General features: G+C 64.2%; 2 protein-coding genes across 3 annotated transcripts; one reads left to right on the forward strand and one right to left on the reverse strand.

The window, feature by feature from the left end:
- The first annotated feature begins 1,934 nt into the window (after positions 1-1,934).
- RNF208 (ring finger protein 208) lies at positions 1,935-6,779 on the forward strand. Of its 2 annotated transcripts, none has more exons than XM_084494528.1 (2): positions 1,935-2,596; positions 3,969-6,779. In XM_084494528.1, exon 2 carries the CDS (start codon positions 4,631-4,633, stop codon positions 5,450-5,452), a length of 822 nt encoding a protein of 273 aa, XP_084350654.1. In that variant the 5' UTR covers positions 1,935-2,596; positions 3,969-4,630; the 3' UTR covers positions 5,453-6,779. The 2 variants fall into 2 exon arrangements, with proteins under 2 accessions (XP_084350654.1, XP_084350655.1); XM_084494529.1 differs by lacking the exon at positions 1,935-2,596 and adding an exon at positions 2,670-2,984.
- Positions 6,780-11,509: 4,730 nt separating this feature from the next.
- Positions 11,510-13,366, reverse strand: LOC311421992 (ring finger protein-like). Its single transcript, XM_084494586.1, has one exon. It carries the CDS (start codon positions 12,876-12,878, stop codon positions 11,907-11,909), a length of 972 nt encoding a protein of 323 aa, XP_084350712.1. The 5' UTR covers positions 12,879-13,366; the 3' UTR covers positions 11,510-11,906.
- Positions 13,367-14,020: the final 654 nt, after the last annotated feature.

Raw genomic sequence — 14,020 nt, forward strand, 5'->3', positions numbered from 1 at the left:
GCCTTGGCTTGGGCTGCAGATGTCTCCAGGAGTGTGTGCACAGGTGTAGGAGAGAAGCTGCTGCACTGTGATGGGGATGACCCAGTACACGTCCAACAAGTGCAGGAAGCCATCAGGGCAACACGAGGATCCCCAGCACCTTGGCACAAATACACTCTTATTCAGCAGGAAGGATCCCTGATATCATTTATGATTATTTTTAAATAGAGCTGTTGCTTAACTCACTGAATAGCAGAATAATAACACTGTGTGGCTGGGTCAGCATGGGGATGCCACATGAATTAATAACAGAAAATGGCTCACCATCACTCACTTCCTGCAATTTCCTTTGCTCTGTGACTTCAAGCATAATACATCAGTTCTTCGTATCTGTATCCAAAAGTACTAGCAGGAAAGTAAGAAAAAAAAAAAAAGGAAAAAAAAAAAAAAAGATGACATGAAGAGGACAGGGAAGATTAAGGGAATCCCTGTTTAGCACTGTTAGGGTGCTAGACAGCAACAGCCTCACTCTGCTTTCGGCAGGTGATCAGATCAAAGCACTATGCTTAGCGGACTAGAGGCAGAGCCGCTGTAAAAACCTTCGTGCAGCACAGAACGGGCAGGTTACAGGCACAGCTGCCAGCACTGCCGAGAGGGGCATACGGGGTGCTGGTGGCAGGGGCAGGTGGAGCTGCAATGCCCAGCGGGATGCCACGCTCTCAGGTGGGCCTGGCTGAGGGACGCAGCAGGGTCCAGGCACCATGGGGTTTTGTTGTCTTCTCTGGGCCAGGCACCTGGGTGGGAGTTCATTGCCTGGAGCTCACCTGGCTTGAGCTGCGAGCGGCTGCTGGGATGTGTAAGGCCTGGTGGAGCTGAGCTTTCCCCAAGGCTGACAGTGGGGACACAAACTGCTCAGTGAGTACATGAGCTCTTGTATCCGTCCTGGGGATAGACGGGAAAGTGATGGTGTGAAGGCATGATGTAGGTTTGCTGTCCCAGTGCAGCTCCAGACTCCACAGCTCAAGGGCTTCACTGCAGCAAGGGCTGGGGTCGGCCAGCTGGGTCGTGGTGTGGAAACCTTTGCTTGCTGGAAACGTGTGCTGCAGCAAGGCAGGGGGAAGGATATCAAAATCCAGGCAAAATCCTGAGGCCAATGGACCAGAGGGAAGGAATACAAAAAGCAAGACAGTTGCAGAGGGTGGCACGAGCAGCAAAACCCCCACAGCACCCAAAGGATCCCAGGGAGCCTGATCCCAAGGGTTGGTGTCTGCCTGTGCCAGTGAAGGGGGGCAAAGCAGCAAGACCAGCCCCACATGCTGCTTCCCAGTGCTCTGCAGGGCCCTGGGGGCGTTATGGGTACCCAGTGGTGTGTGACCCCTGCTCACTCACTGTGCTGAGCCCGCCAAATCCCTCATGGACCAGGGAGACCCCGTGCCCTGCTGCCCCCTCCCTTGACCTCCTGGGGGTTCAGGATGCTCGGCTGGATTTTGCCCTCAGCCCTCAAGGCTGGCTGTGGGTCTGGAAGTGGGGATGGGGCCATGCAGTGCAGGTGGGGAGGCCGGGGCCAGCCCAGCATCAGGGCCAGGTGGGAAGCGTGTTCCCACCGCTAAGGCCATTCCCCAGCCCCAAATCCCACGCGGGCCTCCCGCGGGGAGCCCTTTGCCCCCTATACCACCCCCCACCACCACCCCTGGTGGGGCCCCAGCCCTCGTCCCCCGCACCCCATCAGAGGAGCCCCCCGCGCGGCAGCGCTCGCAGCAGCGCCGGCTGCTGAGTCACTGCAGCCCCCCCCCGGAGCTCCGCGCTGGGTCCCGGCCGGGGGTGGGCAGCGGCGGCGGGGGGCGGCGGGGCCGGGGCAGGAAGGAAGGAGCGGGGCGGCCCCGCGGCGGGCGGAGGGGGCGGGTGGGGGGCGGAGGGCGCTGCGGCCGCGGGCCCCGCGCTGCTGCTGCTGCTGCGAGAGAGAGAGAGAGAGAGAGCGAGAGAAATGTGAGCCGGCTGCACCACTGCAGCGGCACTGCGGGCGCCGGGAGCGCGCAGGGAGCGCCTCCGCGCAGCGCCCGCGCCGCCGGCAGCGCCGAGCCCCGGGGGACGGCGGGGAGGGAAGCGCCGGGAGCCCAGCGCCGGGGCTCGGCCGGGAGCCCTGCACCTGCCGAGCGGAGCGGAGCGGCGAGCGGGGGGCCGGGGCCGGCCGGCGGCCCCCCAGCCCTGCACCGGCTCGGTTGCATCAGCCCTCTCCGGGGCGCTGCGCGGCCGGGGCTGCGGGGGCTGCCTCCTCCCCCGGCGGAGCTACCGGAGGCAGCGGGGCCGCCGGCAGCCCCGGCCTTTGCGGGAGGCCGCCCGGGGATCGCCCCCCCACACCCCCCCCAGCCCCGCCGAGGCCGGGCGGGCTGCCCGAGGCGGCGGCGGGGCCGTGGGAAGCCGGGCGCGGCGGGCGCGCAGCCGGCAGCATCCCCGCGGAGCCCGCGTCCCCCCGCCTGCCTTTCAGATAACCTTTAGCCGCCCGGGCCTCCCCGCCTCGGCCGCGGGGCCGCAGCGGGGCTCTGGAGGCTGAAAGCAGGACGCGGCCGCAGCGGGACCCCGCATCCGAAGCGTCGCCCCCGGGGCTGCAGCCACGCAGGTAACGAGCCGCAGGCACCGGGGCTCTCGGCCGGCCTGGCCGGGAGCATCGCCCCGCGGGCGCGCAGGCGCGGGTGTGAGTGTGCGCGGGTGTGCACATGTGTGTGTGTGTTCGTGTGTGTGTGCACATGTGTGTGTGTGTTCGTGTGTGTGTGCACATGTGTGTGTGTGTTCGTGTGTGTGTGTGTGCACCGCCGGGCTGTGCGCAGCGCGAGGCAGGGGTTTCATGCCCGCAGCTTGCTGCGGGGACAGATGTTGGGGGCCGCGGGGCCCCGGGGGCTGGTGTTGGTGCGAGGCACCGCGGGGTGCTGCGAGGGCTCTGCCTGAAGGGGTGTGACGGCGCGAGTGCGGCGGCCGCTGTCCGAATCGGCGTGCCCATCGTGCTGCGGGTGAGTCTGCGTGAGCCCTGCGGGCAGCTGGCCCCGGGGCTGCTGCTGGGCGCGGGGGGAGCCTGGGCTGCCTGCAGGTCGTGGGGTGCGGGACGTGGGGTGCAGGATGCGGACCGTGATGCGGGATGCGAGGCCGCTTTCCCCGGGGCAGGTGTTGCAGGATGCTCCCGGGATCCGGTGCAGCCAGGGCATGCCCCCCTCCCCCCCCGGACATCCCTCCTGGGGTCAGGCAGGGATCCAGCCCCCGCAACTCTTTGGCATCTAGGGCTGAAGCCCCCTGACCCATCAGTGCCCCCTCCTCAGCCAGATGGCCCCCCGGGTCCCCTCTGTCGTGCCTGGCAGGGCTCGGTGGGAGCAGGCATCCTGCTAACAGGATTTGCAGTGTGATGGAGGAGAAGCGCCTTCGCCCTTCCAGGAGAGGCAGGCTGTCGCTGGGTCTGCCCAAGGGAGAAAATGGCCTCGGGCTGGCTGCCTGTACCCCATTGCCTGTCCCCAAACATGGCCCGACATCCCCAGCAGCTCTGGGACAAGGGCAGGGAGCCGTGGAGGGGGAGAGATGATAGCAGGGACAGATCAGGAGCGCGCGATAGAGGTAAAAATAGATCCACAGAGCAGAGGAGGGGCTAAACGTGAGCGAAAGCCCTGAGCACAGGCAGGCCGGGGGGGAGCCCCCCCCAGAGGGCCCTGCACACCCAGTGGGGCATGCAGGGACCCCCACACTGCCCGGGCATGGTCCCCAGGGCAGGGGGGTCCCCAGGGCCTTTCCCAGCCATGGAGGAGATGCCCGGGGGGAAATACCTTCCAGCTCCCACATCCGCCAGCCCAAAGCATGGAGGGCAGATGGACAGGACTGGTAGGGCCGGTGCTGCGGGCAGCAGAGAGCCAAAATGACAGGATGGAGGCAGGCATGCATCTGCAGGGAGCACTGTCCGGCAGAGCTCCAGCGAGCCCAGGAGCCAACCTCCTCTTGCTTTTCCTTTCCAGTGAGCACGAAGCTGAGCTGGGGACAGAGGTGCTGGCCACAGTGGGGAGAAAGCATGTAGCAACCCCGGCGCCGGGCAAGGTGAGCGCCCGCCCGGGCGGGATGCGCCCCGTGCCCTGCGGGAGCTGCCGGTGACAGCAAGTGGGAGAGCCGGGAAGTCAGAGCAAAGGAATTTGCAAACATTCTTCAGAGCCACGAGGAACCCAAGGCGGTAAACAGGAATAAAGGCTGGGTGGAGGCGGGGGCTGCCCCCCACGGCACTGCCCACGTTTCTGCCACAGCACCCCCCCCAAGCTGCCTGTTCAAGCATCGCCCGGCACCGCAGGCATCCATTTGCCATTTCTGACTGCAGCCTGTCCGGTGTGGAAGTGCCAGTGAGGGCAAAGGGGGGAGCTGCCGAGTGGCAGGCGATGTCACATTAACGTCCCGTGAGGCGCCACAGGGAGCAGACGCTTTGATCGCCTGCCCGAGAGCGTCCTCAAAGGCGGGTGCGGGCAGGATGCGGCCGTGAGCGCCGCTTTCCCCTGCGCGCCTCCGGCACCCCGGGGTGGCCGGAGAAGAGGGTCGCAGGGCCCGCACGTCCCCCATGTCCCCAGGATGTCCTGTGCCGGCAGCTGCCCCCCTTGCTCCTGCTTCATGGCCAGAACGAGATTGAAAGCGCTGCATGCTGCCGGCATGTTTTAGCCTCATGCAGGCGTCCCTTGGAGAACCCAGAGCAGTGGACAGTAATGTGAAAACCATACTCATGTCGTGTCTGAAAGGGCAACAGGTCATCATTAAAATGGAGGCGATGAAAATCATCCACCCGGAGAAGTTTTCAGAGCTGCAAGCATCGCAGCCACGCTACGCACCGGCCCCACGCCGTGAGCCGCCCCTCGTGGCCAAGCGCGCGTGGCCCTCCGAGTCCGAGATCATCGTCAACCAGGCGTGCGGGGACATCCCGGCACTGGATGCCACCCCCGGTCCCCTGCCGCTGCCCCGGACTCCCCCCCTGCCGCGGCGCGAGCGCGGGTACCAGGGGCAGCGAAAAGGCAGCTCAGAGGTGTGCTACCACCGGCAGCCACCGTCGGACGAGGTGATCGTCAACCAGTACGTGCTGCATCCCTCGACACCCTGCGAGCCCCTCGAGTGCCCCACCTGCGGCCACATGTACAACTTCACCAACAAGCGGCCCCGCATCCTCTCCTGCCTGCACTCGGTGTGCGAGGAGTGCCTGCAGATCCTCTACGAGTCCTGCCCCAAGTACAAGTTCATCTCCTGCCCCACCTGCAAGCGGGAGACCGTGCTCTTCACCGACTATGGGCTGGCGGCACTGGCTGTCAACACCAGTATCCTCAACAGACTGCCGGCCGAGGCCCTGGCCGCCAACCCTGTGCAGTGGAGCAGCGACACCGACCGCAGCTGCTACCAGACCTTTCGCCAGTACTGTGGGGCCGCCTGCACCTGCCACATCCGAAATCCGCTGTCTTCCTGCACCATCATGTGAGGCCCACGCCCACGCCCTGCCCCGGCCCAGCCCCATCGGGGAGAGGACAGAGGATGGTGCTGCACCCCGCCAGCCCCCAGCTCCAGGCGATCCAGCTGTGCATGGAGGGGGCAGTGCTGATCCTTCGTAGAGCCACGGACATGGGCTCACTCCCACTCTGGGCTCACCAGCGCTGGTGGTGGGGATGCTGCGCTCTGGGACATGGCGGGGATCTGGTGGCAGCCCCCCACATGCCAGTGTTGCTCAGGGAGAGGGACATCAGGATCAGGGTCTTGGCACACCCCTGGGCATCTGTGGCAGCCCCACTGCGACCAGCATCGAGCATCCCAGGGGCTTCTCCCTCCTCTCCCAAGAACGGACGCTCAGTCCCACCGGTGACACCCTACCCGTCGCCCCGCAGCTGGTGGTAACGGCACAAGGGGCCCCAGAGCGGCATGGTGCCCAGCACGGGACAGGAGCAGGTGTGAGAACAGGCCCCCATCACCCCCCCCCCCCTTCTCTGTAAGTTATTTGCCAAAGCTTTCATCTCAGCGGCCAAGCTGCCGTGCGTCTGAGTTGCCGAAGCCACGCCAAGCCACCACACCGGTGCGAGCAGACACGCGGCCTGTTTCCTCCGCAGGCCCCTGAGGAAAGCTCCTGTTTGTCCTCGTTTTGGAGGATTCTTGTTTTTCCCTGTCTGTCCCAGGCCGCTGTGTGTTCACCAAGGCATTGCTCTGTGCCTGTTCTCTGTGGCTCCATCCACCCAAGGCTGCGAGGGACCCTGTGCCCTACACTGATGCCCTGTGGGGCAGCAGCCTCCTGCGCACTGTCTTGCTTTCTCCAGGGCATCTGGAGGGAGAAGTTTGCTGCCAAAAAAAAAAAAAGCAAAAAACAAACAAACAAAGTAAAAAAGAAAAAGCCATAATTTGCAGGTGCTCCGATGGGGCTGAGCACTGCAGCACCAGGGCAGGAGGCAGAGCCCCAGCACAGCCCCCAGGACATCGGGGCTGGGGAAGATGGGGGGGGCCCATGGAACTGCCCCCTCCCACTCTGCTCCCAGGCACTTCAGGAGCAAGGAGCAGCCCCGGCACCAGCTGGAGCCCAGCAACCACCCAGGCAGAAGGACCAGGCCTCCATCACCCACCCTGAGGAGCAGTTGCCGCCGCCAGCGAAGCCCTGGCACCACCCTGCTGCCCAGGGTTGGGGGGGCGCGGAGAACGGGGGCCGATACCAATTCTGTTCTGCTCTGCCAATGCCTCCCGCTGCTGGTTGTGACAATGATCATGTTTTATACCCGGCCTTGTTCAACCCCAATCAGTCTCCCCAATAAAGATTATATTGGAACGAAGAGCAAGTGAGGATGTTGGGGGTGTGATGCTGCGGGGGGAGCGGAGCTGCGCACCAGTGGGGTGTGCCCAGGACACCACTCTGTCCTCACATGGTTCATGGGGTTTGTGGTGGTGGTAGGATACCCCAAGGATGGGCTTTCCTGGGGAGCAGGGGCTGCCACATCCCCCTCTGGTTGTGTGTTTGTGTCTCCTCCCTGCCTAGACCCCAGCCCCACAGCTGGGCACTGTGGGGTGCCCCGTGGCAGGACACTGCCCCATCCACACCCTGCGATCTTGAATAGCCAGGAGATCTGATCCTCCCCAAGAGATGAAGTACATGAGGGGAGGAAAATTTGCCAGCCTGGTGGCACCCACAGGCAAAGGGACATGGGCAGGGATGGGGCAGGGGTGGGCTCCCTCTGCAACCCCCCTGGCTGCAGGGCCAGTGTGGGTCCTCCTGCAACACAGCCCACACAGGGCATCCCGGTGGTACAGTGAGGCACGGGGCAGCCCCACAGGCATGGGGCAGGCACCGCTGCAGGACCAGGGGCAGGCTGTGGTTTGGACAAGGGAGGATGTTCTACAGGGCCCAGATCTGCACAAACCTGGGCAGTGAGATCCAGCTGCACCCTGTGCATGGCAGTGCAGGCAAAGAGCATCTGCAGCGAGCACCCAGTGCTTTCTCCAAGGGACATCTGGGGTTGCTGCAATGGGAAATCTCTGGCTAGGACAAGCAGCAATTTCCAGGGTCGAGCTCCCCGGGGTGTCAGCAGCTCCTTTCTGTTGGAGCCACAAGCGAGGACAGAACAACGCAGTGCTGAGCACACCTGAGGATACCTCCGTGTGTGTACGTGCATGCAGGGGCTTTTTGTGCACACACAGCCCCAGTCGCCTGGTGCTGGGCCCCAAATTTCCTGTCTCTGAGTTGCTGCTGCCTCTGCACTCTGCACCCTGTGGTGGGCCAGGCATTCCCCGCCAGGCACGCAGCGAATGCAGCACCCTCCCAGTGTCCGTGGCTGTGCAGGAGCACACACTGTGCAGTGCTCGGGGGAATTTCTGCCCATGAAAACGAAACCATTTCACAGCCCATTGGTGCTGAATTACAGCATCAATAATGCAGCCGGTGCCATCCCTGGCCCTGCACACGCCGCGGCCGTGACCCATCTCCGCAGCCCTGCACCTGCATCCTCCAGCGGATGTGGGGCACGCATGCAGCGCCGGGCGCTTTGTGGGTTGGGTGACGTCTCCTGACCTCTCGCCCCAAAGGCCACAACACCGCTTGGAGCAGGTAGCCTGGCCCCAGGGCGGGAGCCAAGGCTCCTGGTAACCACTGCCTCCTCCCGTGATCCTGGCGGTGCTCAGGGAGGCTGGGGCGGCCCCAAGCCCTTTCCAGCAGGAGCAGCTCCATCACCCCAACCAGTTCTGAGATCCTTGGCCCCAGGGAAACTCCTCCAGCAGTTCCTCAGAGACCGAAGCACAGATCTGGAGACAGTTTTGCTCTCAAAGCAGGGATTTGCTCTTTTTATTACATAAGGACGAAGGGTACAGCATGTCCTCCAATCTCCACGGTACCTCTTGGGCACAGAGTAAATTTAAAGCTGCTAATTTGATTTTGAGTCACAACTAAGGAAGAAACAGGGCCTTTCAGGAACAAGTGTTGGGTGACAGCCCACTTCTCCAGCCCTATTTATCTCAAACAAGCACATGCTGGAAGAAGGGCCCAGGCACAATGCTGGGAGGACAGGACCAGGGTGCCAGTGTTCAAGCCCCAGCTGCAGGTGAGCTAAAACATCTCCTGAAGTCACTGCAGCACCCCAAGCCCAGAAACACTCCAGCAGACTCAATGGCCAGGCTGAGCTTTGTGCCTCCGAGGTGAATTTTCAAAGAGCACCGAGTTCCACCAGCTGCTCAAACACAACAGACATCGCTGGGGAGAGGTCCCTGAGCACTGCCCCATCCTGTGTGGGTTGCACAATGCTGGTGGTGACCAGTTCCCCTCTGCATAGAGCTGGGGAGGATCTGGCCATGGTGTGGCCAAGGGGTGAGGGCTGCACGAGTCTACGGGAGGGCATGACGTGCTCGGTTCCTGCAGGTTGGCAGGGAGAAAGCTGAGCACCACAACTGGGCCCACCTCAGGGAAGAACATCATGCGTGGCAAACTTCAATGTGGGGCAGCCACACACCCGAAACAGCTGTTAGAGGAGAGAGGAAGCTGCTTGCAACAGCTTCTTTCAGTGCCAGGCTTGCACAATGACACACAACCCTGAGACACAAAGCTAACGGGTTGCGGCAAGGAGCCCGCGTGGCTGGGACAGGTCCCAGGGCAGCGCCAGCCCCACGGGCAGGAAGCAGCTGGGACCTGGTGTTTCCCTGTGGACGAGGCCAGGGAGAGCTGCGGGCAGCCCTGGGTGCCAGCGCCACCATCAAGGTGCACGAGATGCTCCCGGTGCTTTCGTGCCATCCCCACGGGTGGCAGCACTCTGGCCCCTCTCGCTCGGGTTGTGGATGGAGGCATGGGGCAGGGCTGAGAGGGGAAGGGGCCATGCTGCTGCCAGTTGTGGTGCCAAAGCAATCAGATGCCTCTGGAGCTGGATGGAGACCCCCAAAACCCTGGCCCTGCCTGAGAACTGTCAGGCTCCGTGTGTGCCCCCAGCTGTGTGACACTCGAGGACACCCCAGTGCGACCCTTCCCCACGGGCACCTGTGCACTGCTGGGGACCTGGGCGGGGGGACACGCTGGGCTTTAGAGAGATGTGTGCAGGGCTGGGGACAGCCACCTCGCTGGTCTGAGGACATGGGGTGCCCCCCCAGTGCCACCAGCAGGGAGAGGCAGTGAAGCATTTGGGGTGCAACGGGATGTCAGGGCTGGTGAGAGGACATGTTGAGGGTGATGGGGGGTGACGGGGTGGGTTAGAGGCACCGTGATGAAGTGGGGGGGGGGGGAGAGGGGCTGGGGTCTGCAAGGGAGCAAGTAAGAAGGTGGAGGATGGCTGCAGGGGTGTGTGCATGGGGAGACGGGGGCATTGGTGCATACCAGAGCACAAGGGCCACTGTGCATATGAGAGCAGCTTGGGGGAGGGGGGGCTGTGCACGGGGACAGTGCCCCCCACCCCACCACAGCCTCCCCGAGCTTTCAGCACACCACCCTAGCCCCTGCTCGGCGTGCCTGCGGCGCTGCCTGCCGCTATCTCAGCACGCTAAATATAACCGAGTCCTTGTGAGCGGACATTGCAGCCGAATTCCTGCGGGCCAGCCCTTCCTGCACGCCGGGGCTGGCCGCCCGCGCTCGCACTGCCTGCGATGCCACCGCCCTGAGGCTGGTCCCACACCGCAGCCCCCCAGGACCCTATCCCTTGGGGGATTTTGGGGCTGTTCTCTGGTTTCAAGCCCCCAGACAGCTCAGAGAGAGCAGCATGGATGTGCTGGAGGATGGCATTGAGCATCATGCTCCAGTGCCGGTCCCCATGGGGACAGCTGTGGCCTGGTTTGCCCAAAAAGTCCCCCCTCCCCCAACAATGTAATGAGCAGGGTGAGCAGGGACATGTGCCAGGTGTCCCACACGGTGATGTCGCCCCCCCTTCCCCCCCCCCCCCCCCGCATGAGCCCTCCCCTCCCCGCAGGCCCAGCATAGCCAAAAAACACCCCCAGCCAGGCCAAGCTTCCAGTTCTCCTGATGGAGCTGCTCCACTTTGTATAAATAATTACTCCTCGGTGTAATGGGGCAGGTGGGGTGGAGGGGGCCCTGCCAGTCTCTGCCTGACCCATTTTGGGGTGCTCCTCTCCTTTTTCTGCCTCCTACACCATCCTGCAGCTTGAGGCAGTGGCAGCAGCATGACAGTGCCCTCAGCACCTTTGCCAGAGCTGAGGCAATCCAAACAGGTTGGGGGGATGCAGCCCCCTGGGTGGGATCTGGGGGAGTAAAAGAGTAAAACTTTGAGTTGTTTCTGCTGATGTTGCTCATGGTCAAAAGAAGAGTGCTTCGGATGCAAAGAAGCATTCAGGGTCAGTGCAGGGGGCTTTTTCCCAGAGCAAAGCCAATTGCCCCCGTGGAGGTGACCTCAGCTGCTGCCCCAGGGGTGCAGGTATCCCCAAGAAGCTGCCAGCCCAATGTCGCGCAGCATGGCTGGGAGCACTGTGATGGGCTGGGCATCCCTGCAGGGGGACCTGGGGAGCACTGCATTGTGCCCCCAGCAAGGCTGGCTGCCAAGCAAGGAGGAACATTGCTGCTGAGGTGTTCCCAGTGCAGGCAGGCAGCCGGTGGTCCCAAGAACAGGCTGGCACAGCCCTGGTGCCACAGGCTCCCCTGCCTGCCCTTGTGGGCCCGGCGCTGTGAGCTGGGGCCCTGTGGGTCCTGCTCGGCACTGCCTGTGCAGAGCCTTCAGCAGCAGAGCAGTGTTTGCTCTCTTATCTCCACGCACGGGGAGGTGAGCAGCTGTGAGAAAGGCCCAAGCACGGGCTGGCACCGCTTGGCTGGGGCTGGGAGGCTGTGGGAGCCTGGGCACTGGGGGCGGGGGGGGCAGGCGACCTCTTCCAGGGGGCTGGGGACCACTGGCAGTCCCTGTCCCCTCCTCAAGCCACTGCTTGGCCCTGAGGTGCGATGTATGCAGTGCCTGCCTTGGTGTTCCTTCTTGGGGTGATGCATGGCAGGGCTGGCCCCAGGGACATGCTCAGCATCCCCCGCTGTCCTCGTCTCCATCCATTGCAGCATCACGCTGCCCTGCCAGACACCAAACTCAGACAGACACTGCCGTGGTACAAATGCAATTTGTATTTTCAGTCCGTGCTGGGAAAACCCCCATCCATCAGTCTTGGGAGTGGGCAGCAGATCCCACAGCTCAGTCCTGCTCCACCAGCAGAGCCCCTCCAGCTCCCAGCCCCAGGGACATGCCCCCAGCGTGGGCAGGCAGAACCCTGCTCCTGCCCTATCCGTCCCTTTGGGGCCATGGCATAGTGACATGCGGTGCCCCATGGGACACAGGCGATGCCCAGCTCCAGGCTTGCCTCCCTCGGGCACTGCCCCAGCTCCTGCGCTGCCTCACCTGCTCAGGGCTCACCAGCAGCACCAGGGCTGCCCGGCTTCCCAGGCTCGCTCCCAAGCTGGCATCTCTACCCTGCACTGCAGAGCACCTGGGGGCACAAACCCAGAACTATTTATCGAGGATGAGGAAGAGCAGCACCATCAGGACGATGGGGAGGAAGATGAGGAGCAGGCTGAACAGCTCGGCTACCAGCAGCAGGGCCAGCAGCAGGAGGTAGCAGCAGCGGCAGCGGCGCTCCAGCCGCCCCAGCCCACGGATGAGGCAGGGCGGGTAGCGCACACAGGGCAGGCACCCGAACATGCGGCTGGTGTGGAAGCGCACCTGGAAGTGATGCTCGAGGGCACCGGTGAGGCCCGGGCGCCGGGGTGGCAGCACAGGGGGCCGGGGAACTGCCAGGGCGGAGGTGGGGCTGGGCTGGGCGTGCAGCAGCAGCAGCTCCTCCTGCAGCTTGCAGATCTCCCACTCCAGCATGGGGGTCTTCTGGCGGCAGATGGGGCAGCGCACGCGGCCGAACTCAGCGCCTGCTGCTGTGTCCATGATGGCACGCAGACAGGCACGGCACAGCCCGTGGTTGCAGTTGAGCAGGGCTGGTTTGTGCCGCTGGTCGTCATAGGGCTCCGTGCAGATGGGGCACTCATCCTCACCGCCCACCGGTGTGTGGCACGGCTCTGGCACTGTCGTCTCGCTGTTCGATGTCTCCCCATCCTCGGCAGAGAGGCTCAGGATGGAGCTGGAGGCACTTCCCAGGCTGGGAGACCCCTCCGGGGGCACCGGAGTCTCCTCGTGGGGCAGGATGGGGATGGTGGCAGTGGGGGAGTCCTGCCTCTCTGTCAGGACAGCACCATGGGTGGGCGGCTTGTGGCACCCGTTCAGGAGTGGCTCGATCGTGTCCTCTGCCACTGCTGGGCTCCAGCCAGCCCAGGCCACATCGGGTGCCTCTCCGCAGAGCGGGGACAGCTCCATGGGGTCCCCCGGCCCTTCAGGCTCGCTCTCGCCCCGCTGCCCAGCCTGGCCCTCCCCGCCGGTTGCCTGCGTGGGCCGGGAGGCAGGCCCCAGCTCCTCACCCACCACCAGCTCCATGAGGGCAGCTGTGGGGCAGCCGCCCCCCTCACCCACCACCCACCGAGTCCCCTCAGGGCCGGGTGTGGGACACAGGTGCTGCTCCAGGGCCGGGGGTGTCCTTCAGCTCCACTGCCAGGAGGGTTTAAGGGCGGCAGCAGTGTGGGGTCCCGTCATCCCTCGGTCACGGCCTGGGGCCACCTGCCAGGCCGAGGGGTCAGGAGCCCCCAAAGCGCGGTGTGTTCCCATTGCCCCCAGTTCCAGACCACCCCAAAAGGGGCATCGCCAGGAGCATCCAGCAACCGCTTCCTCCTCCTCCCCAGTGCCAAGGCAGTACTGACCCACCGCAGTCCAGACGAAGACAATGAGCCGGGCAATGCGAGGTGCTCTGGCAAGGGCCGCTGCCGTGCGGGGCTGGGGCTGGCCCAGCTCTCACCAGGCTGGTTTGTCGGCTTCTGGAAGCGGCTCAAATGCAGGCAGCCCGGGGCAGGCAGCCATGGCCGCGCCAATCAGCTCCCGTGGGAGCCGGGGAGGAGCTGGGCCCGCGGCCGCCTCTTCCCCTCGCCCCGGACGCTCCACACCCCGGGAGCCAACATGGAGTGGAGCCCTGCGGCCATCGTGCCCCACAACTGCAGGGACATGGGCACGGCACTGCCCCGGGGCAGCCCGCAGCTCAGCCCTAGCACTGCTCCCAGCTGAGGTCCCAGTACAGCCCACCAGTATAGGCCCAGCATTGCCTCAGTACAGCCCCCAGCTCAGCCCCCACTATGGCAAACCAGTATAGACCCAGTACGGCCCCCAGCACAGCCCCACTAGCACTGCCCACCAGTATGGGCCCAGCACTGCCCCCACTGGGGTCCCAGCAGTCTCCAGCACAGCCCCAGTACAGCACACCAGTATGGGCCCAGCGCTGCCCCAGCACACAACACTGGTGCACACCCCACACCGCTCTCCCTCCGTGTGACCGCCCTGGTCTGTGCCCCCTGTGCTGTGTTCCCACCACCCCTCGCTGCCTGCAGATGGTCTGGGTGGGTTTTGCCACCAGGAGAGCCCAGCTCATCCCTGTCCCCCTAGCTTGTCCCTGCACCGGGACACTTCTCCATGCCGTGTCCCCTACAGCCTGACGGCGATAGTGGCTTGCAGCCATTGGAGGGGTGAGCGCA

This window comes from Aythya ferina (assembly GCF_964211825.1).
Source record: "Aythya ferina genome assembly, chromosome: 20".
Taxonomy (NCBI): domain Eukaryota; kingdom Metazoa; phylum Chordata; class Aves; order Anseriformes; family Anatidae; genus Aythya; species Aythya ferina.

Coding starts and splice junctions, on each gene's coding strand:
- LOC311421992 (XM_084494586.1), bottom strand. CDS start 12,878: ATGGAGCTGGTGGTGGGTGAGGAGCTGGGGCCTGCCTCCCGGCCCACG.
- RNF208 (XM_084494528.1), top strand. CDS start 4,631: ATGCTGCCGGCATGTTTTAGCCTCATGCAGGCGTCCCTTGGAGAACCC.